The sequence below is a fragment of the Oncorhynchus tshawytscha genome, linkage group LG06 (genome assembly GCF_018296145.1).
Source record: "Oncorhynchus tshawytscha isolate Ot180627B linkage group LG06, Otsh_v2.0, whole genome shotgun sequence".
Taxonomy (NCBI): domain Eukaryota; kingdom Metazoa; phylum Chordata; class Actinopteri; order Salmoniformes; family Salmonidae; genus Oncorhynchus; species Oncorhynchus tshawytscha.
Window position 1 is genome coordinate 67,517,908 of NC_056434.1, and position 27,929 is coordinate 67,545,836.

Here is a 27,929-nt window from a genome sequence, read left to right on the forward strand (position 1 = left end):
GTAACATGTCGTATATAGAGTTTCCAGACATATTTTCTCCATGGACAACTCCTTAAAACTATTGTTGATTTCCAGTTAAATATCAACAAGTTTAGCTATAAATTGAAAAATTATTCAAATCAACAAAAATCTGCAACCACACTGGCCTTCTACGTATAAGATTGGCCACAGCTGCTCTAAGATAGATCATGAATTCAAAGTTCAGATAGGGCCCCTTAAAACTAGTGCATGAAACCATATAAAAACCGGTCTGTTTTGTGAGGGACTGCAAGGTATGGAGGTTGGCCCTGGTGCCTGACACACACAGGGAAAAGAGTTGACCTGTGTGTTTTATGGGTCAGAGGATCCTACAGATCTCAGGATGGCAGTCTAGCTGGTTCCTCAGCTAAATGAACCAGCTCCTCCTACCAGTGCTAACAAGAGCATTACACTGCTGGGGCCATGACATGATGACTGCCAATGAGGCATTGATGAGAGAGGGAGCAAACACTGTTTCTTCTGACCTTTAAGGACAGTCATTGGAATCCAGTTAGAAGCCTCCATGGCCCTTTATATCTCCATTTGAGACATGGAAATAACCAAACAATGCTCCTGCTCGACCTATCAACAGCCACAAAAGTTTCTTCATAATGAGTGCTAAAGAATCAAATGTTTCAATGAAGGTACCGTACTTCACTATTCAATCCATACATATCTCTGAAGTGGAGAAGCCCTAGAATAGTTTAGAATCCTGAATTCTAATAGTCCAAATAAAATCAAGTCCCAACAACACAATATCATTTTCCGCCAACAATAAGTGAAGAAATAAACATTTATCCACCACAAAAAGAGCCATAGATTGAGTATCCTCTTTCCCTACATCCTAGTAGAGTGGTCCTGCTGCCTGGAACGTTCTACACACATTCTGGCAGAAAGCAGAGGAGGGGGCCATTTCTCTTCCATAAGTGACTGACAGGCCAAACAGACAGATTTATTTTAATTAGGTAAGTCATTTAATAACAAATTCTTATTTTCAATGACAGCCCAGGAACAGTGGGTTAACTGCCTTGTTCAGAACAACAGATTTTTACCTTGTCAGCTCAGGGATTCGATCTTGCAACCTTTCGGTTACTAGGCCAACGCTCTAAACACTAGGCTACCTGCCGCCCCAGATGCAGGTAACTGCCAAAATAATGGAAACACTTGTGTAAATGAGGGATACAAAGTATTTTGAAAGCAGGTGCTTCCACACAGGTGTGGTTCCTGAGTTAATTAAACAATTAGCATCCCATCATGCTTAGGGTTATGTATAAAAATGCTGGGCAGGCCATTATTTTTTCCATTATTTTGGCAACCATGGCTATGCCCCAAAAGGATGACAATGAAATAGAGGAGCAATCATTTGATAAACACCTTTTACCTGGCTATCAACAACCCTTCTGTTATGGTTACGCCTAAATAAGACCTAAGTAAGAACAGAAAGCAGCACCATGCATTCAATGTCTCCTGCATCACCTGCCAGGGAATATTCAATAAGACTCTGCTACAGAACAACCTGACCTGAGTGCACCTCCCCATGACTCCCTCAATCTATCTCGATCTCTTTCTCTCTCTCTCTCCTCCTGCTCCCAGCAACTGCATTTCAGCGTTGACTTGGCTCACCTCATGGTGTGAATGCATTCTGGCTCCTTAGTGAAGGCGTAAGCGTAGCCGCTGGAAGTGGTGCCAAAGTCGACAGCAACCACCACGATGAACGAAGGTCCCGTGTGGGCATTCGAGTCCGTGTCATTTTGCTGAGGTGGGGAGGACAGAAAACTGGAGTCAACAATGTTCAAGGAGATGTGCTATTTATTCTGGATGGAAAAGCTGGTGGCTAGTTTAACGACTTAAAAGGACTGTGTGGTGAATCTCTCATAACAATCTCTCATTCCACAGTAATGGAGTTGTTTATACAGACTTCATACGGCTCTTATGGATCCATCTCCATGCAGAATATTCCATGGTGGGTTTTTTACCTGAATGTGTGAGGGTGACAGTGGGGTGATGCCAGGGTCACCCATGCTCTTTGCCGGAGAGGGAGTTGCCATTGCATCTGAGGAGACAGAAACAAGTAGACACAACATGAGTCAACTTAGATTGGCAACAACAAACAACAGAAAGCTTCATCAAAATCATCTGATTTAGGACACACTTTATGTCCATTAGTACCCTGCCAATCCCTATTTCTCAACAATTCAAATAAATTGTGCAGCTGTGATCTTAGTTTTGATTGTTCAGTAATCCTCTGATAATGCACTACAAAGAATGATACCATTCTAACCTTTGGTTTGAAACTCCTGGCTATCTAACAACTCTTATTTTAAGATAAAACGGTTGATGCACCTGCCTTTTAAACACAATGGCATTTGAATGGAATGAAAGTGTGTCCATTTGCCACCACTTTCATTAGCTTCACTTAATAGTGCTTGTGAAAAGGCCCTTTGACAATGCACAATAACAGTGCTTCCTCTGTGTTTTTAAGTGTCTGGGGATGGTCTCAGTCTCAACGGGACATCTCGCTACCGGTCTGTTTTCCACAACGCTCGCCCTTTTCTCGCCCTTCCAGAGTGACTGAGTGGTCCGAATCCACACAATGTACTGCTTGGTAATTACTGTGTGGAATTACAGACCACCTGTGGATAGACTCCATCTTCTCCACCCCCTCCCCCATACCCCCTCCTTTAAATCATAACCTTGAGTCTTATTTTAAAGGGGCAATCTGTATTTGCTACATACATTTTTGTGATTTTTAAATGAATGATAATTACCCATTTGATTCTTGGGGAAAATATCTTATAAAGGCCGCATGAGCTTACCCCATCAGAACCCAGAATATAAGCATGTTTAACTTAATTATTTGTAAAAAAATAATAAACATAAAAAACCTCAAAACATGGTTAAAACAATCATTTTGATATCTTGCATGGTCAGTCCTTGTATCCATAGCTCTGTCTATGAATTTGATCAAGAGTGGTTACATTTCTCCAGCCCCATCCCTCAGCTGTTTGCCAAAAAACAGTAGCAGGGTGTCAAGACTCTTCCCGTTCGGGTGGCGCTCGGCAGTCGTCCTCCTACTAGCTGCCACTGATTCTTTCCTCCCCCTCCTTGTGTGTTTGTTGGTTACACCTGTTATGAGTTTGTGGTAATTAGTTGGGCTTTATTAGTCAGCCGGCCCGCCTGTTTCTTTGTGCGGGATTAATTATTGTAACATTTTTTTTTTTTTTGTGTATGTTGGAGACAAACGTGTTTGTTTCTGTTTGTAGATTTTGCTGGACTGTTTTCGTCCCCACGTTTGAGGCATTTGTTTTGAGCACCCAGTGTTTTGTGGGGTGGCCGTGGTTGACCGTGTGTGCATTAAAAGAGCACAATATTGAACTCTCGGTTTCCTGCGCCTGACTTCACACCCACGAACACCCAGATCGTTACACAGGGTATACGCTTTGTTACCGTTTGTGGCTCTAGTGGTAAATGTGTTCCAGTGCAGTCTGTGTAGTTTATTATTAACCTGACAGTATAAAATACTTAATGAGAGATGTCATTCAATTGTATTGAGTTCATTACAAGCAGTTGCAAAATGTCAATGCAGATGTTTTTTCTGACTAATTCGTGCAAGTTGATTTGGGCATCTGAGTGAGAATTTTCTATTTATTTCTTTAGAATTTCCTTGAATAACCCAAGAAATCATTAACTGTACGTAATACAGGTCAACCAGAAACTACAGTTTTGTTGAAGTCGATCAATCACCCACAATCTCATTAAGGATATGGCAATATAAATGTAAGTAATTTACATAACTGGCAACAGCAAATACATCAATTAATTGAATAGTGTGGTGCCTTCGCACTTACAAAACATATGTAGTGTTTTAACAATATACAGTATAATGATTTCCTTCAACATCCCCCACTATTGTGTTTAAATCCTATTGGTAATGTTGGGCTCTGAAAAGGGGTCTATAAAGGTTTACTTTATGTATATTCTTCCTAAGGTGAGACATGGAAATAACCAAACAATGCTCCTGCTCGACCTATCAACAGCCACAAAAGTTTCTTCATAATGAGTGCTAAAGAATCAAATGTTTCAATGAAGGTACCGTACTTCACTATTCAATCCATACATATCTCTGAAGTGGAGAAGCCCTAGAATAGTTTAGAATCCTGAATTCTAATAGTCGAAATAAAATCAAGTCCCAACAACACAAGATCATTTTCCGCCAACAATAAGTGAAGAAATAAACATTTATCCACCACAAAAAGAGCCATAGATTGAGTATCCTCTTTCCCTACATCCTAGCAGAGTGGTCCTGCTGCCTGGAATGTTCTACACATTCTGGCAGAAAGCAGAGGAGGGGGCCATTTCTCTTCCATAAGTGACTGACAGGCCAAACAGCCAGATACAGGTAACTGCCAAAATAATGGAAACACTTGTGTAAATGAGGGATACAAAGTATATTGAAAGCAGGTGCTTCCACACAGGTGTGGTTCCTGAGTTTATTAAGCAATTAACATCCCATCATGCTTAGGGTTATGTATAAAAATGCTGGGCAGGCCATTATTTTGGCTACCATGGCTATGCCCCGAAAGGATGACAATGCCCCCATCCATTGTAACTGAATGGTTTGATGAGCATGACAATGATGTAAACCATATGCCATGGCCGTCTCAGTCAACAGATCTCAACCCAATTGAACACTTATGGGAGATTCTGGAGCAGCACCTGAGACAGCGTTTTCCACCACCATCAACAAAACAACAAATTATGGAATTTCTCATGGAAGAATGGTGTCGCATCCCTCCAATAGAGTCCCAGACACTTGTAGAATCTATGTCAAGGTGCATTGAAGCTGTTCTGGCTCGTGGTGTCCCAACGCCCTATTAAGACACTTTGTTTGGGGCCTCCTGAGTGGCGCAGCAGTCTAAGGCACTGCATCGCAGTGCTAGAGGTGTCACTACAGACCCCGGTTTTATCCTGGTCTGTATCACAACCGGCCGTGATCGGGAGTCCCATAGGGCGGTGCACAATTGGCCCAGCTTTGTCCGGTTTAGGGGAGGGTTTGGCCGGGGGAGCTTTACTGGCTCATTGTGCTCTAGTTACTCCTTGTGGCGGGCCAATCACCTGCAGGCTGACCTTGGTTGTCAGATGAACGGTGTTTCCTCTGATACATTGGAGCGGCTGACTTCTGGGTTGAGCGGGCGGGTGTTAAGAAGCGCGGTTTGGCGGGTCATGTTTTCGAAGGACGCATGACTCAACCTTCGCCACCCGTTGGGAACTTGCAGTGATGAGACAAGATTGAAATTGGGGAGGAAAAGGGGGTAAAATAAATAAACAAAAAATACACTTTATGTTGGTGTTTCCTTTATTTTGGAATTACCTTTATGTGTGCTGTGTCTATAAAGTTGAAAACATTTTCAGACTCCCCCGACCCCCAGAAAAGGATTGCAGCAGATGGCAAAAAAATATTCAATTCATTGGTGCATTGCGATACAGAAACTATGTTGCTTGAGTGAGCACATGAGCTGGAGCTGAACTGAGTGGAAAGAGAGGCTTTCATTTTTTGCGCCTGGACTTTTTTCTCCTCTCTGCAGGAGAGGCTTTTACTTCCTGTTCTCGTCACATTCCTCTGTTTCCCCAGACGACTCTTTACATTTTTCAGACCCTCAGTGCAGATGTCAGACTGGGTGTTTACAGGAGAACTAGGCCCCAATTTATGACTGCACAATGGAGGTTTTTCGATAACACATATGAGCAGCAAGAACTGGAATTTAAAACTCAATGTTAAAGTTCATTACAAGTTTATAGAAATAAATAATCTTAGGCATTAGCACACTAGCAATGTATTACCCTATGTGAGAATATGGTATTCTAGAGGCAAAGGCAGAGTTTTGATATGTCAGATATAGCGACCACACTATGACACACTCTCACACTAACAAGTTGTAAACTAATAGTAATTTGAATCCTTAAGACACAAATGGGTTGGATATATTAAAATAAAAAGCGAAAATGTACCCGATTCATCTTATAACGGAGTTTTTTCACCTCTAGAAAGAAGTCTGGGTACGTTGACAAGCTCATCTTTTTTCTAATGACATTGTTGTGTCTTCCAGTGTGATTTTCATAGCCCACTCTCGGTGAGAGCCTGTGTGATGAAGGAAAAAAAGAGGCTAATAATCCAATCCAAGCGTTGAACCTCTGGTCCTGTGGCACCATAAGAAATGAGGTCAGAGCCTCCTCTTGCCACCTCTGCCCCGATAGCTAGGCTCACACCGCCTCCTCAATACAGCAAGTGTGAGGGGAAGGGAAGAAATGTCTGCACATAAAACATCCTTCACATCCTCTCTGATTTTCTCATCGTTTCATACTAAGATTACAGGGCCAGAAATATCATTCCTGCTGGTATGAGAAAAAGAGAAAAGATGTTTAAACACAACGGGCAAACAGATTCCTTGCAACGCTGTTGCAGTTCAGAGACGCACGCAATCCCCAAATACTGGTCCTATGAGTAAAGAACCTACAGTCGTGGGTTAGCATACATTTTGATTCATAAAAGAAAACACATCTTCATCTAGTATCATCTGCCCGGTTTATCAAGTAGTGAGTTCGCGATTGGTGCATTACCATATGCACGTCTGTGTTGAAACCCATCCTTCACCATGCATGCTCTATAGACAAACATACTGTAAAATGCCTTCATGAACGGCAGGAGTAGAGGACTCAATACCTAACAGTGCAAGGCCTGATTAACTTTGCGTTTTGCATCTTACCGGCTGTATTTCTGTATTTTGAAAGTCATAGATCTTGAAAACTTGACTGCTGACATGCAACACATTTGGCGACTATATCAACAATGGACTAATGAAACAAATACCAAAAGATGGTTTTGGGGTGGAGTTTTTCTTTAAGCTAGTTGAAATAGGTCACTGGAGCAATAAACCACATTTTCAAAACATGCGTTACATTTAGCGCAAAAAGAAACACCAAATTGTAGTTAAGTAACTAACAACTATTGAGCAAGTGCATGTTAATACTATACCACAGTCCACACCGAGGCTAATTTAAAACAATATACAAGTGAGATTCTTGTCTCTTTGCATGTCTGATTAGAACTACTTGAAATCCGTTGCACAAGTTCCAGAATAGATCTCAAGGTTGGCCTCATAGGCACTCAGACTTATTACTTCATCCTTAAATGACAACAATGATTGGACAGGTGCATGTGCATTGTGCATGTAATCAATTCAATACATAGTTGTATGTATGTTATAGTGGCATGTATAGAATCTGTAAACATCAGAGAATGTGGTGATGCTGACAGACAGGATCAACAGAGTTTCTCCGGAAAGCGGACACTGATTGGGCCAGCGTGAACGAAGCAGAGCAGACACAATTTATGCCGCAATCAACAACACCTACAAAGGCAAAGAGATGCCCCATTACATTCACTGTCACAAAGATTCAGTGCCACACAAAACATTCCTTTCAAAGGGCTACATTCATGTAGATGAAGGGAAAATGAGACTGGGCGGCTCTCCTTTTGAGAGAATGGCCCACTTCTTCCCCCATCATGCCATGTATCAGCTAGTACAGCAAGCAGTCAGAGGGAAATTGAGAGAAAGAAAGAGCGAGAGAGGGGCCTCCTTCATCCTCCCTCCCTCTTTTCCAACTACATCCAGCTGGCCAAGTGCCCAGACACATAGTGCAGGGCAGCAGCCTGACAACAGCTGTTAGCCAACTGAGTTTCTAGCACCCTTCATAGTCCGCACACACACACTTGCATGCATATACACACACTTATGTCTAACTGATTCCAGACATGCTTTTCAGGTGTCCTACTACAACTGCTTCTGTATAAGGCCTGATTATCAAAAATAAACACAACTGTATGGATAGCGGTGGAAGGTAATTCGGCATGATGTTTCAGAGAAGATTTAGCCTAATTGGTGAGAAATGCAACTGGTTTCAAAATAATAATAATGACGTCATAATTTACACTCTAAGTGGGTAAAAGTGGGTAAATGTACATCATTTGTCAATACAAATGCAATTCCAGTGGGATGTATATTAGGAAAAGGTACATATTCTCCCTCCATGTCCTCCTACTGTATGTGTATTTATTATGTACCTCCATTAGTTCCTGCCAAGGCAGCAGCTACTCTTCCTGGGGTCCAGCAACATAAAAGCAGTTATATACCATTTTAAAAACATTACAATACATTTCACAGCAGATTTCACAATACATTAAGTGTGTACCCTCAGGTCACTACTCAACACAAAATCCATATGTACGTGTGTGTATAGTGCGTATGTTATCATATGTGTGTGTATGAGTGTGTCTGTGCCGGTGTGTCTCTTCACAGTCTCATTAACCTGCTAAATTTCCACATTATTCATTACAAGATTTAGTTGAGGTTCAGTGAATGATTTGCCCCAAATACAATGTTTTTAGTTTTTGAAATACTTAGGACTAACTTATGTAAATCAAATCAAATCAAATTGTATTAGTCACATGCGCCGAATACAACAGGTGTAGTAGACCTTACAGTGAAATGCTTACTTACGGGCCCCTAACCAACAGTTACAAAAAAAAATACGGATAAAAATAAGAGATAAAAGTAACAAGTAATTAAATAGCAGCAGTAAAAAATAACAATATATACAGGGGGGTGCCGGTACAGAGTCAATGTGCGGGGGCACCGGTTAGTTGAGGTAGTATGTTCATGTAGGTAGAATTATTAAAATGACTATGCAGAGATGACAGCAGAGTGGCAGTAGTGTGGAGGGGGCAATGCAAATAGTCTGGGTAGCCATTCGACTACATGTAGCAAGAAGTGCTGAGGAGGGTTCTAAACCTGCCTGTCAAGGGGTGAGTGTAGTGAGTGTAGCTGGTGCATAGAAGTCAGGCGCAGGAGAGCAGAGATTAGTGGACAAAGCACTTTACTAAGGCAATCATTTGCACAGAACGCAACCGCGTCACAAAGTACAAAAACCCAAGTACAAAGTACCGGCTGCCACAAAGCAGGGGAATAAAACAAAACCCGGCGCAAACCAGCAGGAATCTGGCCAAACTTGACAATAAACAATTTCACACACAGACATGGGGGGGAACAGAGGGTTAAATACATGACAAGTAATGAGGGAAATGTAAACCAGGTGTGTGTGGAAAACAAAACAAAACAAATGGAAAATGAAAGGTGGATCGGCTATGGCTAGAAGACCGGTGACGTCGACCGCCGAACGCCGCCCGAACAAGGAGGAACCGACTTCGGCAGAAGAAATCAATCTATAGATCTGTGTCTAGTGCAAACGATGTCCCAGCAGTGGAGAATGTGCAGATCAGACAGAAATACACCACCTCCGCTGCACTGAGTGAAGCATGAACTGATTACCATAGAACACAACTAGGTTTAACTTGATTAGCATATCCTCACCTACTATAGATAGTGCTGTAGACATGCATAGCTCAACCTTTCCCCTATATTATCTGCAGATAATATAGGTCATAGGTTTTCCTGGTATATGTTAAGTAATATAAACCCTACGGTATAAGGCTTCCAAAAGGGTTCTTCGGCTGTCCCCATAGAATAATCCTTTTTGGTTCCAGGTAGAACCTTTTTGTGGAAAGGGTTCTACATGGATCCCAAAAGTATTATACCTAGAACCAAAAATAGTTATTCAAAGGGTTCTCTTATGGGGACAGGTGAAGAACCATTTTAGGTTCTAGATAGTGACTAGTCTTCTAAGAGTGTATGAGAGGAGGGAAAAACTAGGGAATATAACTGATGAGAAATTGCTTCCAACCATGACTTTTATTGCATGTTTTCAATGATCAAGGTACAATGCAGACACCACATGGTTTCTCTGAGGAAGGATGAATGCCCTCTTGTGAGTGTGAGAGTCCTTCTGGTGTCAGGTATCCTCCAAACAGAGCGGAGGAGACGGGGAGGTAGGGATATCTGCTCAACTGTTGTATAATAAACATGTCCCGCTAGCGTCTCCCAGACGGAGTGTTTAGCGAGAAAAGGCCTCGTTCCAGATCAGTCTGGGGGTAAATCAGTGTGACATTTTGACAGCCGCGCAACATCTGCCTGAGGAGTTTCAAAGTACACAGCTCAGTGGCTATACACCTTGTGCTTTTGACTGGCCCACCGAGCAGGGGAGCGGCTGGGAAACCCAGATAGTATGCCAGTACAACCTATGACCTATGAATGACAAGATGGTGGGTACAGGGAAGCAAAAATAAACATAAACAGATTTGTCAATTTGTCAAGGCTGGCTAAACGTATATTTACTTTCTGTCATTTTGACAAGTATATTTTCTCTTAAATTTGCCCAAATATACTTGATTTACGTGGGACAGTCTACTGCACCTCATAACACCCTATAACAGGGGGTCATCAGGCCTTAAAACTCCAAAGTTTTTAGTAAAAATACATTTAAAAAGAGTTTCATTTAGGAAAATCAATCGGTTCACAAGTATCCCCACGAATAAAAAAAGAGACGTGATTTTGTCTCAACTTAATCAAGGTATTCAATTATTGTTATATTTTGGGGCTTAGTTGTGGTCCATTTGCAGTGTTCAAAATCATTATTATTATTATGTTCCAGCCCCACGACCATCCACTCCGTCAACAATCGGCCCGTGGCCGATGGCATTTGACAGAAAGAGTGAGCCTTTTTTCCTACAAGGGCAGAGCATTTAGGTCATCCTAAGGAGATTCTGAAAAACCTCTCCAAACAATAGACTTTCTCCTTCTTCTTCTTCTTCTTCTTCTCTCTCTACGCTGGAGACCCTTATAACAACAAAATCACACAAAACAGATTCAATTTGCTGCCCATTATGTACATATCGCAGACACGACAACACTGCAGGTTCAAAAGCATCCTCTATCAAAAACATCAATTTGGCAAGCTCATGATCAAGATATCAAACTTTACGTAATTATGACCCATCAGTGCTTTCATGCTATCGTCCATTTCAGTGTCAAACTAAACAGCCAATGTGTTTTCGGATCCCCTCCCATGCTTTTCTTGGCCCCCTTATGCTCTGAAGGCAGAACTAAAGCTGAATAATTTAACACAGTAGAATATTCTAGGCTTCATTTTTTACCAGAGCATATAATTAATTGTGGTTACACATAGCGATGGTGCATTGAGTTAAATCTGGCTGAGAATCTGCCCAGGTGTTTATTACAGTATTTCCACCAAGACACCATGTATTCAACTGCTGTAAGTTTTTAGGTTGCATTTTTGGTGCTTTGTGTTGTTTGAAATAAGGTAACGAAGAGCAACACCTTCATTTTTATTTATTTATTTTATTTCACCTTTATTTAACCAGGTAGGCAAGTTGAGAACAAGTTCTCATTTACAATTGCGACCTGGCCAAGATAAAGCAAAGCAGTTCGACACATACAATGACACAGAGTTACACATGGAGTAAAACAAACATACAGTCAATAATACAGTATAAACAAGTCTATATACGATGTGAGCAAATGAGGTGAGAAGGGAGGTAAAGGCAAAAAAGGCCATGGTGGCAAAGTAAATACAATATAGCAAGTAAAACACTGGAATGGTAGTTTTGCAATGGAAGAATGTGCAAAGTAGAAATAAAAATAATGGCGTGCAAAGGAGCAAAATAAATAAATAAATTAAATACAGTAGGGAAAGAGGTAGTTGTTTGGGCTAAATTATAGGTGGGCTATGTACAGGTGCAGTAATCTGTGAGCTGCTCTGACAGTTGGTGCTTAAAGCTAGTGAGGGAGATAAGTTTTTCCAGTTTCAGAGATTTTTGTAGTTCGTTCCAGTCATTGGCAGCAGAGAACTGGAAGGAGAGGCGGCCAAAGAAAGAATTGGTTTTGGGGGTGACTAGAGAGATATACCTGCTGGAGCGTGTGCTACAGGTGGGAGATGCTATGGTGACCAGCGAGCTGAGATAAGGGGGACTTTACCTAGCAGGGTCTTGTAGATGACATGGAGCCAGTGGGTTTGGCGACGAGTATGAAGCGAGGGCCAGCCAACGAGAGCGTACAGGTCGCAATGGTGGGTAGTATATGGGGCTTTGGTGACAAAACGGATTGCACTGTGATAGACTGCATCCAATTTGTTGAGTAGGGTATTGGAGGCTATTTTGTAAATGACATCGCCAAAGTCGAGGACTGGTAGGATGGTCAGTTTTACAAGGGTATGTTTGGCAGCATGAGTGAAGGATGCTTTGTTGCGAAATAGGAAGCCAATTCTAGATTTAACTTTGGATTGGAGATGTTTGATATGGGTCTGGAAGGAGAGTTTACAGTCTAACCAGACACCTAAGTATTTGTAGTTGTCCACGTATTCTAAGTCAGAGCCGTCCAGAGTAGTGATGTTGGACAGGCGGGTGGTACAGGTAGCGATCGGTTGAAGAGCATGCATTTAGTTTTACTTGTATTTAAGAGCAATTGGAGGCCACGGAAGGAGAGTTGTATGGCATTGAAGCTTGCCTGGAGGGTTGTTAACACAGTGTCCAAAGAAGGGCCGGAAGTATACAGAATGGTGTCGTCTGCGTAGAGGTGGATCAGAGACTCACCAGCAGCAAGAGCGACCTCATTGATGTATACAGAGAAGAGAGTCGGTCCAAGAATTGAACCCTGTGGCACCCCCATAGAGACTGCCAGAGGTCCGGACAGCAGACCCTCCGATTTGACATACTGAACTCTATCAGAGAAGTAGTTGGTGAACCAGGCGAGGCAATCATTTGAGAAACCAAGGCTGTCGAGTCTGCCACTGAGGATGTGGTGATTGACAGAGTCGAAAGCCTTGGCCAGATCAATGAATACGGCTGCACAGTAATGTTTCTTATCGATGGCGGTTAAGATGTCGTTTAGGACCTTGAGCGTGGCTGAGGTGCACCCATGACCAGCTCTGAAACCAGATTGCATAGCAGAAGGTATGGTGAGATTCGAAATGGTCGGTAATCTGTTTGTTGACTTGGCTTTCGAAGACCTTAGAAAGGCATGGTAGGATAGATATAGGTCCGTAGCAGTTTGGGTCAAGAGTGTCCCCCCCTTTGAAGAGGGGGATGACCGCAGCTGCTTTCCAATCTTTGGGAATCTCAGACGACACGAAAGAGAGGTTGAACAGGCTAGTAATAGGGTTGGCAACAATTTCGGCAGATAATTTTAGAAAGAAAGGGTCCAGATTGTCTAGCCCGGCTGATTTGTAGGGGTCCAGATTTTGCAGCTCTTTCAGAACATCAGCTGAACTGGGCGAGTTGCTGTTGGGGGTGCAGTGCTGTTGACCGGGGTAGGAGTAGCCAGGTGGAAAGCATGGCCAGCCGTAGAAAAATGCTTATTGAAATTCTCAATTATGGTGGATTTATCAGTGGTGACAGTGTTTCCTATCTTCAGTGCAGTGGGCAGCTGGGAGGAGGTGTTCTTATTCTCCATGGACTTTACAGTGTCCCAGAACTTTTTTGAGGTAGTGTTGCAGGAAGCAAATTTCTGCTTCAAAAAGCTAGCCTTGGCTTTTCTAACTGCCTGTGTATAATGGTTTCTAGCTTCCCTGAACAGCTGCATATCACGGGGGCTGTTCGATGCTAATGCAGAACACCATAGGATGTTTTTGTGTTGGTTAAGGGCAGTCAGGTCTGGGGAGAACCAAGGGCTATATCTGTTCCTGGTTCTAAATTTCTTGAATGGGGCAGGTTTATTTAAGATGGTTAGGAAGGCATTTAAAAAAAATATCCAGGCATCCTCTACTGACGGGATGAGATCAATATCCTTCCAGGATACCCCGGCCAGGTCGATTAGAAAGGCCTGCTCACTGAAGTGTTTCAGGGAGCGTTTTACAGTGATGAGTGGAGGTTGTTTGACCGCTGACCCATTACGGATGCAGGCAGTGAGGCAGTGATCGCTGAGATCTTGGTTGAAGACAGCAGAGGTGTATTTAGAGGGCAAGTTGGCTAGGATGATATCTATGAGGGTGCCCGTGTTTAAGGCTTTGGGGAGGTACCTGGTAGGTTCATTGATAATTTGTGTGAGATTGAGGGCATCAAGTTTAGATTGTAGGATGGCTGGGGTGTTAAGCATGTTCCAGTTTAGGTCGCCTAGCAGCACGAGCTCTGAAGATAGATGGGGGGCAATCAGTTCACATATGGTGTCCAGAGCACAGCTGGGGGCAGAGGGTGGTCTATAGCAGGCGGCAACGGTGAGAGACTTGTTTTTAGAGAGGTGGATTTTTAAAAGTAGAAGTTCAAATTGTTTGGGTACAGACCTGGATAGTAGGACAGAACTCTGCAGGCTATCTTTGCAGTATATTGCAACACCACCCCCTTTGGCAGTTCTATCTTGTCTGAAAATGTTGTAGTTTGGAATTAAAATTTCAGAATTTTTGGTGGTCTTCCTAAGCCAGGATTCAGACACAGCTAGAACATCCGGGTTGGCAGAGTGTGCTAAAGCAGTGAATAGAACAAACTTAGGGAGGAGGCTTCTAATGTTAACATGCATGAAACCAAGGCTATTACGGTTACAGAAGTCGTCAAAAGAGAGCGCCTGGGGAATAGGAGTGGAGCTAGGCACTGCAGGGCCTGGATTCACCTCTACATCGCCAGAGGAACATAGGAGGAGTAGAATAAGGGTGCGGCTAAAAGCAATAAGAATTGGTCGTCTAGAACGTCTGGAACAGAGAGTAAAAGGAGGTTTCTGGGGGCGATAAAATAGCATCATGGTATAATGTACAGACAAAGGTATGGTAGGATGTGAATACAGTGGAGGTAAACCTAGGTATTGAGTGATGAAGAGAGAGATATTGTCTCTAGAAACATCATTGAAACCAGGAGATGTCATTGCATGTGTGGGTGGTGGAACTAATAGGTTGGATAAGGTATAGTGAGCAGGACTAGAGGCTCTACAGTGAAATAAAGCCAATAAACACTAACCAGAACAGCAATGGACAAGGCATATTGATATTAAGGAGAGGCATGCTTAGTCGAGTGATCAAAAGGGTCCGGTGAGTGGAGAGGTTGGTTGGGGGTCAAGGCGATTTAGACAGCTAGCCAGGCCATCGGTAGCAAGCTAGCATAAGATGGAGGTCTGTTATTAGCCACCTCTTGCGTTCCGTCAGTAGATTAGTGGGGTTCCGTGTGGTAGAGGGGATTAATCCAAATCACACAACAACAACAAAAATAAAAACAATAGATATAGTTATAGAGGCCCAAGAAGAAAACATAATAATAATAATAATAATAATCTTAAAAATAAATAAAATTGTCCGATTGTCTATTCAGATAGCAGCCGATAAGACAGCTAACGGTTAGCAGGCCGCAGATGGGCGTTCAGGTAACGTCGCGACGGAGGTGCCAGCTGGATAACTCCTTCGGGTAGATAACATCGGCAGTCCAGTTGTGAAGGCCCGGTGGGGCTCCGCGTAGGCAGTAAAACGGGTCCGGATAGGTGACTGCAGCCCAGGAGTGATTGATGGAACTGGCTAGCTCCGGAGCAATTGATGTTTGCTCCGGAATTGACGAAAGCCGATAGTCACACGGATAGCAGCTAGCCAGCTGTGAGATCCAGGCATGAACGTCCAGAGCCAGCGGCCGAAATCCAGGGACATGGAGAGAGAAACTGGTCCGGTATGTTCCGCTCCGAGCTGCGCTGCGCCGTACAAAACCGGCAATAGATTTTCGAGCTAAAGGATAGCTGATGACCACAAACCGTGGTTAGCTGAATACTAACGATTTGCCAGTAAAGAAGCTAACTAGCTTCTGAACTAGCTTCTGATTAGCTTCTGGGCCAGCTTCTGGCTAGCTCCTGGCTAGCTTCTGGCTAGTTTCTGGCTAGCCTCTTGGAGTTTCTGGCTAGCTTCCCGGAGGACCACAGATTTGAGGTAAATAATAGTTTTTTTATAAATATAAATTGGTGAGGTGGGTTGCAGGAGAGTGTTTTGAAGATGAGTTGATGGGAAAAAAATTAAAAACTGTATGTGAAAAAAGTTGTAAATATATATATATATATATATATATATATATATATATATACGGGACACAACAAGACGAGGACAAAAGACGTCTGAACTGCTATGCCATCTTGGAGGACCATTCAGTAAAGGTTCTGATGTAAATCTCTTAAAAGGTCCCAAACACTATGAAAGGTGGATGTAGACATTGTCCTGATCTGTTTTTCCTGTCCTTGTGATTGTCTCCACCCCCCTCCAGGTATTGCTTATTTTTCCCGGGGTATTTGTCCCTGTGTTTCCTGTCTCTCTGTGCCAGTTCGTCTTGAATGTTTCAAGTCAACCAGTGTGTTTTTCCAGTGCTCCTGCTTTTTCTATTCTCTTTTGCCAGTCCTCCCGGTTTTGACCCTTGCCTGTTTCTGGACTCTACCCGACTGCCTGACCATTCTGCCTGCCTTGACCTCGAGCTTGCCTGCCACTCTGTAACTCCTGGACTATGAACAGATTTTGACCTTTTGCCTGTCCATGACCATTCTCTTGCCTACCCTTTTGGATACTAATAAATATCAAAAGACTCAAACCATCTGCCTCCCGTGTCTGCATCTGGGTCTCACCTTGTGCCCTTATAGCCATGGGATGGACACAACTGAGTATACCAAACATTAGGAACACCTTCCTGATATTGATTTGCACCCCCCTTTTGCCCTCAGATAAGCCTCATTTTGTCGGGGCATGGACTCTACAAGGTGTCAAAAGTGTTCCACAGGGATTGTGGTCCATGTTGACTCCAATGCTTCCCACAGTTGTGTCAAGTTGGATGGATGTCCTTTGAGTGGTGGACCATGCTAGATACACGTGGGAAACTGTTCAGCATGAAAAACCCAGCAGAGTTGCAGTTGTTCACACAAACCGGTGCGCCTGGCACCTACTACCATACCCTGTTCAAAGGCACTTCAATCTTTTGTCTTGCCCGTTCAATCTCTGAATGGTACACATACACAATAGAAGTCTCAATTGTCTCAAGGCTCAAAAATCCTTATTTAACCAATGTCCTCCCCTTCATCTACACTGATTGAAGTGGATTTAACACGTGACCTCAATAAGGGATCATAGCCTTCAACTGGATTCACCTGGTCAGTCTATGTCATGGAGCAGGTGTCGTTAATGTTTTGTATACTTAGCGTACATTGCTGTGGTATCTGGAAGAGCTTGTATCTGACAGCATTGGGATGGGAGTGAGAGATGTGACAAAACCAAGACCAAGAGAATACACAAACACAGTCAGTGTTTTGTTTCTAACATTGAACTGGTGAGAGTACAAAGACTATAGCCTTCTGTGGAGTAAATTGAGTTTGATGGAGGAGAGCGACAAAGACACATAGAGAAAAAGGTTTACAGTCATTTCATGAAGGGCCTCTTGGGTAATCGAAAAGATGTCATACTGCTGATGTCTAACGGCTGTTTAAGTCTTACTCTACAATCCAATGTCTTGTGAAAAGCGCCTCCCTTGTACTTCTCAACAGAATGGGTGCCTCCTCTTGAGGGTAAACACAGCCAATATCTTAGTCATGACGTAATGCTGAGCATAGGATGGGAGTGAGAGATGGGAGTACCTTGCCAGTTTACTTGCATCGCAATTCACATTTTCAACCTTGATTTTGGTAAAGAGGAACATCCCTTGCTGAGAGGGTGAATTCTCTCAAAGTACATGTTCCATGATAAAATACTAGAGCTTATCAGGGATACTGGTCAACTATCCAATTGGGTGGCACTTTACATGAAGTTGCTCTCATACCTGTGTAGTAACACTGTAATTACACTAGTATGCTCCTTATTCCACTTGTCTGAGCAAATTCTCGTGTAAAACGTAGCAACCATGTTATTACTGTAGTAATTACAGCATTATTACACTGGTATGAGACCAACAATGTAATGTGTTATCCAAAAGGGTCGCATATAGAATAGCTATTCAACTCATCTATTTCCATGCAACAAAAATGTGATCATAATGTGATCAATGTCACCCATTGTCACCTAGTCACGACATTAATTAACGTTTCGATAGAGAGGACACACCTGTGTTGTGGTGGGCTCTCTGCTGTGTGTCTTGTCTAGGAGTGGCGATGGGATTTTTCTCACCGTAAAGGCTCGCCACAGTGATTTCACAGCTCCGTTCGGTAGAACTACGTGGAGAGCTACGCAAAAGAAGCTCCATTGGATCTGTTGCGTAGACTGTGTGGAGCCCTTTAGGGCCTCTGAAAGACAACTTCCTGCCTGGCCCTGGTTCATCAGGTTCAGCCCCCCTACCACTTTGTCTCAAGAACTCCCAGTTATTGGGTTGACCTCAAACAGAAATGCAAATGGCTGAGGCCTTAAATCACCTCTGACTGCAGCCTTACCCCCTCCCCTGGTCTGAACTCCTTTCCCAGCCTCCAACCCCTAACGCCCCATCCATTTCACAAATACATGCCAACGATGGCTGCAAGTGAGGCAATTTGCTTTAATACATTGAAGTAAATTAAAAAGGCAATTGTATACTAGAGCTCAAGGGTCTCGTACAGAGGCTGTACATGTTTAATATTAACCGCTTTATCACTGTGGTAGATGCAGCTGAACTTCTGTTGTAACACTACTGGTGCCCCGCTTACTTCAGCAAGAAGCCAATAATGTGTTGGTTGCTATGGGAACCTACAATGTTGTGTGTTATGTGTGAGTGAGTGCAATGACATGACAGCACACCTGTGGTGCAATTTGTCTGCTCATGGTGTGCTGAGTCACATTGAGGTATTGTAATACATTGTAAAGTCCTTTTTCAATGCTCGTCAGTCGTCACTGTCCACCTATTCGTTAGCCAGCTGGTTTATGAGCTGGATGACATTGTAGTGAGTCATACATCACTATCTTATGGTAAAAGGTCTCCTTAACTCAAGGCATTTCAATGTCACCTCTGAACTGTCGTCTGACCTGACCTCATCACATTTACACTCCTCTGTTCATTGATACTCAAATTAGGTTCCTTGCATGCATGGAATGTGCAATGCTGACCCTATTCTTTGAAAACACTCTGCAACTGTTCCATCCCCTCATTGATGATTGCTGTGGAGGAATCACACATTGGATGGCTGGAGCCACGTGTGGGAGCATACGTAAGTACTTGTAGAACAGCTGGACAGAGCACACAGAAAATAACCCAGTGATGAGCTCCACTTTGTGCAGCGCAGCAGACCAGAGGAAAACTGGGCTTAGCAACAGGGCTAAAAGTTGTCTATCACAGTGAATCTGATTTAATTCCTAGATCATAGTATACTCAATCTAGAGAATCCACCCACAGCAAAACACTTGGTCTGATTGAAGAGCTTTCAGATGGAAACGAACTAGCTTGTGATAGATTACTTTTATATGTCGCATTCTATTTTAATGCCTCGTTGCATCAAGCTGTCGCCAATGATATCTACAAAGGAAATACAGGATTAATCTGTGTTTTTGGAATCTGCAATCATATTAATATCACAAACTAAATAAATCTCTTGAGTATGACTCCTCCACCCTATCTGAGCTCTCCCTCTCTCTCTGCTATAAATGTGTAGAACATGTGGCTGTCCCTTAGGGAACACAAAGCTCTCCGTTAGTGCAGTCATTGGGTGTTCCCACTTGGCTAAAGCCAATTAAAAATATTTCAAAAATGTGTTTTTGATTTTTGCTCTTTAAATGTGCATTGCAAGTTATGATAGTGACGTTGGGAATAAGAAGTAATGATAATTTGAAACAAGTCATTGCAGTTTTGGGTGTGTCATCTCTGGGATTTGTATCAGCACACTAATAGGTACTTGAGGCATTGAGCTGAGCTAATAATCAGCTCTCATGATGAGATGGTCCCTGTAGCTAAGGTAATCAGCTGAGTGTAAAATCAATTGATGTCAATTTGTTACCTTCACATTCTACTGCACACAATTAAAGAACCTAATGAACTCAGCAAAAAAATAAACGTCCTCTCACTGTCAACTGTGTTTATTTTCAGCAACTTAACATGTGTAAATATTTGTATGAACAGAACAAGATTCAACAACTAAGACATAAACTGAACAAGTTCCCCAGACATGTGACTAACAGAAATGGAATAATGTGTCCCTGAACAAGGGGGGAGTCAAAATCAAAAGTAACAGTCAGTATCTGGTGTGGCCACCAGCTGCATTAAGTACTGCAGTGCATCTCCTCCTCGTGGACTGCACCAGATTTGCCAGTTCTTGCTGTGAGATGTTACCCCACTCTTCCAACAAGGCACCTGCAAGTTCCCTGACATTTCTGGAGCGAATGGCCCTAGCCCTCACCCTCTGATCCAACAGGTCCCAGACATGCTCAATGGGATTGAGATCCGGGCTCTTTGCTGGCCATGGCAGAACACTGACATTCCTGTCTTGCAAGAAATCACACACAGAACGAGCAGTATGGCTGGTGGCATTGTCATACTGGAGGGTCATGTCAGGATGAGCCTGCAGGAAGGGTACCACATTAGGGAGGAGGATGTCTTCCTTGTAACGCACAGCGTTGAGATTGCCTGCAATGACAACAAGCTCAGTCCGATGATGCTGTGACACACCGCCCCAGACCATGATGGACCCTCCACCTCCAAATCGATCCCGCTCCAGAGTACAGGCCTCAGTGTAGCGCTCATTCCTTCGACAATAAACGCGAATCTGACCATCACCCCCGATGAGACAAAACCGCAACTCGTCAGTGAAGAGCACTGATGGAGGGATTGCCCGGAGGGATTGCCCGTTCCTGGTGTTATTCGTGCAGTTGTTGTTGCCATCCTGTACTTGTCCCGCACGTGTGATGTTAGGATGTACCGATCCTGTGCAGATGTTGGTACACGTGGTCTGCCACTGCGAGGAGGATCAGCTGTCCGTCCTGTCTCCCTGTAGCGCTGTTTTAGGCGTCTCACAGTACAGACCATTTATTGCCCTGGCCACATCTACAGTCCTCATGCCTCCTTGCAGCATGCCTAAGGCACGTCCACGCAGATGAGCAGGGACCCTGGGCATCTTTCTTTTGGTGTTTTTCAGAGTCAGTAGAAAGGCCTCTTTAGTGTCCTAAGTTTTCATAACTGTGACCTTAATTGCCTACCGTCTGTTAGCTGTTAGTGTCTTAACGACCGTCCCACGGGTGCATGTTCATTAATTGTTTATGGTTCATTGAACAATCATGGGAAGCAGTGTTTAAACCCTTTACAATGAAGATATGTGAAGTTATTTGGATTTTTATGAATTATCTTTGAAAGACAGGGTCCTGAAAAAGGGACATTTCTTTTCTTGCTAAGTTTATTATACTGCATATCAATACTCAATCATCTGAAAAAGACAACATTACTGCTCTGACTGTGACCCTGAATAGTATGGGGACTCCATTGTCCCGTTCTGCTGGGAAGCTCAAATGTACATACTGATCGATTCCACAGTGCCTGTGATGGTGACCTCTATATCAGTGATTCTTAAGGTAGCTATCCCCCTTTCCCATTCCCAAATATGATTGGTGTGTGCTGTACAGACTGAGCAGCAGACCATGCTGGGCCAGGGTCACCCATACTCTCCCCCATCTTCCTCTTCTTCAGGGGGAGTCCGGATAAACCAGGGTAGACTGAGAGCAGACATGGAGGGAGAGATCAGGCCACGTCCCACTGCGTCTGCCTCATCCCAATGTTGCAGCTGAGCTCACGAAAGTAAGTGCCGTTAGTGCACATCCCTACCCACGAGTGCCTGGCAGGAGAGCTTAAGATTGGCAGCACTGCTCAAATAGTGCAGTGCCTTGTACACACAAAATGCAGTCTGTTCAAAACTTTTGAAACACCTTGTAACAACCTATTAAATTATTCTCAATCAAATACTTGCATGTATGTTGATATTGAGTTTCATTCCAAAACGCTAAAAATCAATTTTCAGAAATGTTGGTAAATGAGCTTTTATTGTTTAAAGAAATGATGAGCGATTGGTGCTTTTTACTATCGAATCATGGCATGGCATTGTTCAATGACATGTATTTGTTTAAAATCTATCACTTAATGGTTTTATTTCCAAGAGACAAATAGCCTAATCATGCTATTTTTGCTAAATGCTGTACAGTGCATTGGGAAAGTATTCAGACCCCTTCCCCTTTTCCACATTTTGTTACCTTTAAGCCTTATTCAAAAATCTATTAAATAAATGTTATTTCTCATCAATCTACACACAATAACCCATAATGACAAAGCAAAAACAGGTTTTTAGAAATGTTTGCAAATGTATTACAAATTTTAAAAAACAGAAATAACTTATTTACATAAGTATTCAGACCCTTTACTCGAAATTGAGCTCAGGTGCATCCTGTTTCCATTGATCATCCTTGAGATGTTTCAACAACTTGATTGGAGTCCACCTGTAGTAAATTCAATTGATTGGACATGATTTGGAAAGGCACACACCTGTCTATATAAGGTCCCACAGTTGACAGTGCATGTCAGAGTAAAAACCAAGCCATGAAGTCGAAGGAATTGTCCGTAGAGCTCAGAGACAGGATTGTGTCGAAGCACAGATCAGGGGAAGGGTACCAAAAAAAATCTGCAGCATTGAAGGTCCCCAACAACACAGTGGCCTCCAACATTCTTAAATGGAAGAAGTTTGGAATCACCAAGACTCTTCCTAGAGCTGGCCGCCTGGCCAAACCGCGCAATTGGGGGAGAAGGGCCTTGGTCAGGGAGGTGACCAGGAACCCGATGGTCCCTCTGACAGAGCTCCAGAGTTCCTCTGTGGAGATGGGGGAACCTTCAAGAAGGAAAACCATCTCTGCAGCACTCCACCAATCCAGCGTTTGTGGTAGAATGGCCAGATGAAAGCCACTCCTCAGTAAAAGACACATGACAGCCCGCTTGGAGTTTGACAAAAGGCACCTAAAGGACTCTAAGACCATGACAAAGAAGATTCTCTGGTCTGATGAAACCAAGATTGAACTCTTTGGCCTGAATGCCAAGTGTCACATCTGGAGGAAACCTGGCCCATACCCATGCTGAAGCATGGTGGTTGCAGCATCATGATGTGGGTATGTTTTTCAGCGGCAGGGACTGAAAGATTGGTCAGGATCGAGGGAAAGATGAACGGAGCAAAGTACAGAGAGATCATTGATGAAAGCCTGCTCCAGAGCGCTCAGGACCTCAAACTGGGGCGAAGGTTCACCAACAGGAAAACAACCCTACGCACACAGCCAAGACAATGTAGGAGTGGCTTCGGGACAAGTCTTTGAATGTCCTTGAGTGATCCAGCAAGAGTCCTGACTTGAACCCGATCGAACATCTCTGGAGAGACCTGAAAATAGCTGTGCAGCAACGCTCCCCATCCATCCTGACAGAGTTAGAGAGGATCTGCAGAGAAGAATGGGAGAAACTCCCCAAATACAGGTGTGCCAAGCTTGTAGCATCATACCCAAGAAGACTCAAGGCTATAATCGCTGCCAACGGTGCTTCAACAAAGTACTGATTAAAAGGTCTGAATACTTATCTAAATGTGATTTTTCTGTTTCAATTTTTTTTAAATTAGCATCATTTCTTAACCTGTTTTTGCTTTCTCATTATGGGGTATTGTGTGTAGGGACAATTTAATCAATTTTAGAATAAGGCTTTAACGTAACAAAATGTGGAAAAACTCAGGGGGCCTGAATATTTTCAGAATGGACTGTATATCCACTGTATATATCACAATCTGTGAAATAAGTAGTACTGCTAGGTTTTACAGTCAAATGTAACAAATAATTACTTTTTTTATAAAGAAATGTACAAATGATACATTTGTGACATCAATATATATATTTTTTATGATTCAATACAGTAATATGAGATCTGTATGTAAAACATTTACATTTGACATTTTAGTCATTTAGCAGATGCTCTTATCTAGAGCGACTTACAATGTGGATTCATCTTAAGATCGCTAGGTGAGACAACCACATATCACAGTCAAATATACATGATACCAACATTCCATTCCAACTAAACAATGGATGTATAGCGTTTTTCCCCAAAAACATTTTCATACACATCTAAAATCTATGAATAAAAATATCTGAACAGTAATATTTTACACACACATGAAGGTAGCATTTATTTTTGAAGAAAAAACACAAATGTGAAAAATTGGTATATAGGCCTATTTTTTATAAATATAAACTCTTCATAAATTATCTGGATCAACAATGAAGACCATAAAAATAATACATGGGTAGGCCTAATTTATAACACTGTGGAACAAAACTATCTATCTAACCAGCTCTGAACATCAGAACGTATGTTAATATTATTACTGTATAATTTCACCCTGATGATGTCAAGAGCTAACAATCTGCATTCATCGTCATTGTATGACATCAGTCCCCCAGGAAAGGGCTCAATCGGTGAACGAGCCTTTGTGTGCGCGCATCCTGGCTGCCCCTAAAATGAACAAAGGTCTCTTTATCAGCAACTTCAATGTGTCACCGTGGGAATGTGAAAAACAAGCATGGATTGGGATTTGATCCAAAAGCCAAAGGTTTTTCTGATGGCTGCTCATCTACAAGAGATTCTTTATTTTCCTTTAATTTAACTAAGCAAGTCAGTTATGAACACATTCTTATTTTCAATGACAGCCTAGGAACAGTAGGTTACCTGCCTTGTTCAAGGGCAGAAAAACAGATGTTTACCTTGTCAGCTCAGGGATTCGATCTAGCAACCTTTCAGTTACTAGTTCAATGCTCTAACCACTGCCGCCCCAGAGTTGGCTACATGTTTTGTGGAACATATGAGCAAACAAAGTTAAGCCATTCGATAAACGTTCACAACACCCAACCCCAAAGGTAGGACAGGCAAATGGTCCAGCCGCAAGTTCATTGTGACAACACCGTAATTAACATATTAACAACTGGGTGTCAACAAATAACAAGCATGCTCAACATCCTGTGATGAAGTGTGATAGGACATGACAGACCCCTCTGTTCACTTTGACTTCTCAATGAGCAATCGCAATCACAAGAAGGACAACAGACTTTCACTTTTGGATTTCAAGCACATCCAGCCAAAAGTACATAGGGCCCTACTGTACACGATTATTCTACATCATATAGGAGTGGTGTCAGATGATTTAGCCTACTTGCTGCATTCAAAACAACTGTGTACTCGGAAATCAGACATTTCCAACTCCAGTGTGTTCATGACAACTTGGAATTTGGAAAAACGTTATCCGACTGGAAAAACTCGTTTTGAACAGTCATCCAACTCGGAATTCCATGTCCTAAACTCTGGCATCTTTCTAGAGCTCTGTCTTTCCGACCTGAAGATCACTGACGTCATGATTTGACCTCGTTTTCTTCCCGAGTTCCCAGTTGTCTTGAAAGCACCATTTGTCCTGCAGAGGGACCGATATGACATAAAAGTAAATAGTCCTAGTCCTAAATGACATGTTAGACATAAAAACCTCGAAGAAAACGTTCAATAAGTAAAACAACATGAAAACTTGAGCACTGGTTGAGATTGAAGACAATTGAAATGCAGTAATGTATCCGCCCATTACGCACATTGTGTCCATAATAGAGGAACCAAGCATTCCTATCGCTGCATTTATCAGCGCACTTCTAATCAGACGTTTTAACCACATTGCTGCGAATGCGACACCTGGGGTGGTGGTAGGGCACGCAGACTTTTGCTGCATTGTGTCAAGCCTCGGGTGGGATTGACCATGTGACCAAACTCTGCTCGGTTATGGAGGACCAAACTATAGGCTACTGGGCGGGTATTTACAGTGTTCCTGCCCAACGCAAAAGGGCGTTATTATGTGTGCCCATTTTCTGGGACTAAAGGAGAAATGTTCTGCAGGGTAATATTATGATTCTAATAATTACATGTGTTGCTGTCGAGGTGGGTTCTCAGAGGTAGACTGTTTCCTTCACGTTGCGGCAAAGCTCTCTTGAAGCTGCATGAACACGACTATAGCCTATATCCTATGCTTTCCAATAATATTCATTATAAACCTTTGTATAAATGGCAATTTCTCATAAATATAACAAGAGCGAATACCTTTATACCATCACGTAACCCGGGCGACTATTGCACAAATCAAACGTGAAAACGTAAAAGGAGTCTCCTGGCAAGGTCTCAAAAAGGCTAAGAATGCGCACTGAATGAGCGCACCTATAGAGTGTAGCTTTGATGCTGCATAAAAGCGTAGAGGCCTCTGAAGAATACTTCAGAATCACAAGAGGGTTAGAAAGAAGCATTTTACCTGCTATTATGTTGTCTGTTGCCGATTCTTTCTCAGTCATGCCCAGCTGTTTTATTTTTCCTTGAGTCTCCCCTAAACAGTTACACATGCAGTTTGTCCTTGTTTACTTGCCAGTCTGAATCATTAGATTGATGGGAAAAAAAAGCTAAATTCTCTCACTCGGATTATCCCCCTTAAACCTGCTTTCTTTCTCTTCAATTCTTTAAACTGGAAAATAGGACTTGCTATGTATGGCGCACTAAAAAGCCCATTTAAAGGAGGCACAGCGGGGTTGACCGATTCAACTGAAAGATTGTTGTCGAGTTTGGCCGATCTGCACCTCCAAAGAAATGAGGTCTGCTACCCAGGCTGCTACTTTCCGATCGTTAGGTAGCCCTCTGTCCCGCCCCTCCCGTCAGCTCGCACGGCTGTTCTGGCAAGGAATGTCTCCCAATAATCCAGAGCTAAAAATCGACAGTAGGGGCTGCAAGGATGCAGCACTAGATAGCCTATACATCATCATCTACATTTCTGCTGTCCTGCACTTGCACATTTTCATTAGTCATCTCCTCATTATGCAAATAAGATCCCCTCCCAAATCTATAAAATGGTTTTCAGGTTAGCCTACCTCTCATGTTTTTCTTTTTGCCTACAGCATCAATAAACTTGTACTGCATCTTTCAAGCTTGGTAAAATGCACTATGCTTGTGGGTTTGTAGTAGGCTAAATTCATGAGGACCCTTGATGATAAACACTTTGAGTTCAATACAAAATTAGATGGTCAAGGCTGGACGCTTTGGAAAAAAATGTTTTTAGAAATAGTACAAAAAATGTAGAGTACCAGTCAAAAGTTTGGACACCTACTCATTCCAGGGTTTTTCTTTATTTTAGCTATTTCCTACATTGTGGAATAATAGTGAAGACATCAAAACTATGAAATAACACATATGGAATCATGTAGTAAGCAAAAGAGTGTTAAACAAATCTAAATATATTTTATGTTCTTCTTCAAAGTAGCCACCCTTTGTCTTGATGACAGCTTTGCACACTTGGCATTATATCAACCAACTTCATGAGGAATGCCTATCCAACAGTCTTGAAGGACTTCCCACATATGCAGAGCACTTGTTGCCTCCTTTTCCTTCACTCTGCGTTCCAACTCATCCCACACCATTTCAATTGGGTTGAGCTCGGGTGATTGTGGAGGCACACCATCACACCTCCCTTCTCGATGCTTTACGTGGGAACCACACATGCAGAGATCATCCGTTCACCTACTCTGCGTCTCACAAAGACACTGTGGATGGAACCCAAAATCTCAAATTTGGATTTATCAGACTAAAGGACAGATTTCCACCAGTCTAATGTCCATTGCTCATGTTTCCTGGCCCAAGTTAGTCTCTTCTTTTTATTGGTGTCCTTTAGTAGTGGTTTCTTTGTAGCAATTCGACCATGAAGGCCTGATTCACGCAATCTCCTCTGAACAGTTAATGTTGAGATGTGTCTGTTTCTTGAAGCATTAATTTGGGCTGCAATCTGAGGTGCAGTTAACTCTAATGACCTTGTCCTCTGCAGCAGAGGTAACTCTGTGTCTTTCTTTCCTCCTCATGGGAGCCAGTTTCATCATAGCACTTGAAGTTTTTTGCAACTGTACTATGGACTAGGTCTTTTACCAAATAAGCTATCTTCTGTATAGCACAACCGAATGGCTCAAACACATTAATTAGGGAAAGAAAT

The 27,929-nt window shown here is 42.6% G+C and overlaps 1 protein-coding gene across 1 annotated transcript in view; it reads right to left on the reverse strand.

Annotated features, from left to right (window-relative positions):
* The window catches only part of LOC112252952 (heat shock 70 kDa protein 12A), a 51,716-nt gene extending 24,658 nt beyond the window's left edge, over positions 1 to 27,058 (reverse strand). The window contains exons 1-3 of the mRNA XM_024424705.2: positions 26,214 to 27,058; positions 1,995 to 2,071; positions 1,642 to 1,772 (exon numbers count right to left, since the gene is read on the reverse strand). Coding sequence (XP_024280473.1) covers positions 1,642 to 1,772; positions 1,995 to 2,071; positions 26,214 to 26,301 — 296 coding nt within the window. The 5' untranslated portion in view covers positions 26,302 to 27,058. The remainder of the gene's footprint in view (positions 1 to 1,641; positions 1,773 to 1,994; positions 2,072 to 26,213) is intronic.
* Between the last annotated feature and the right edge of the window lie 871 nt (positions 27,059 to 27,929).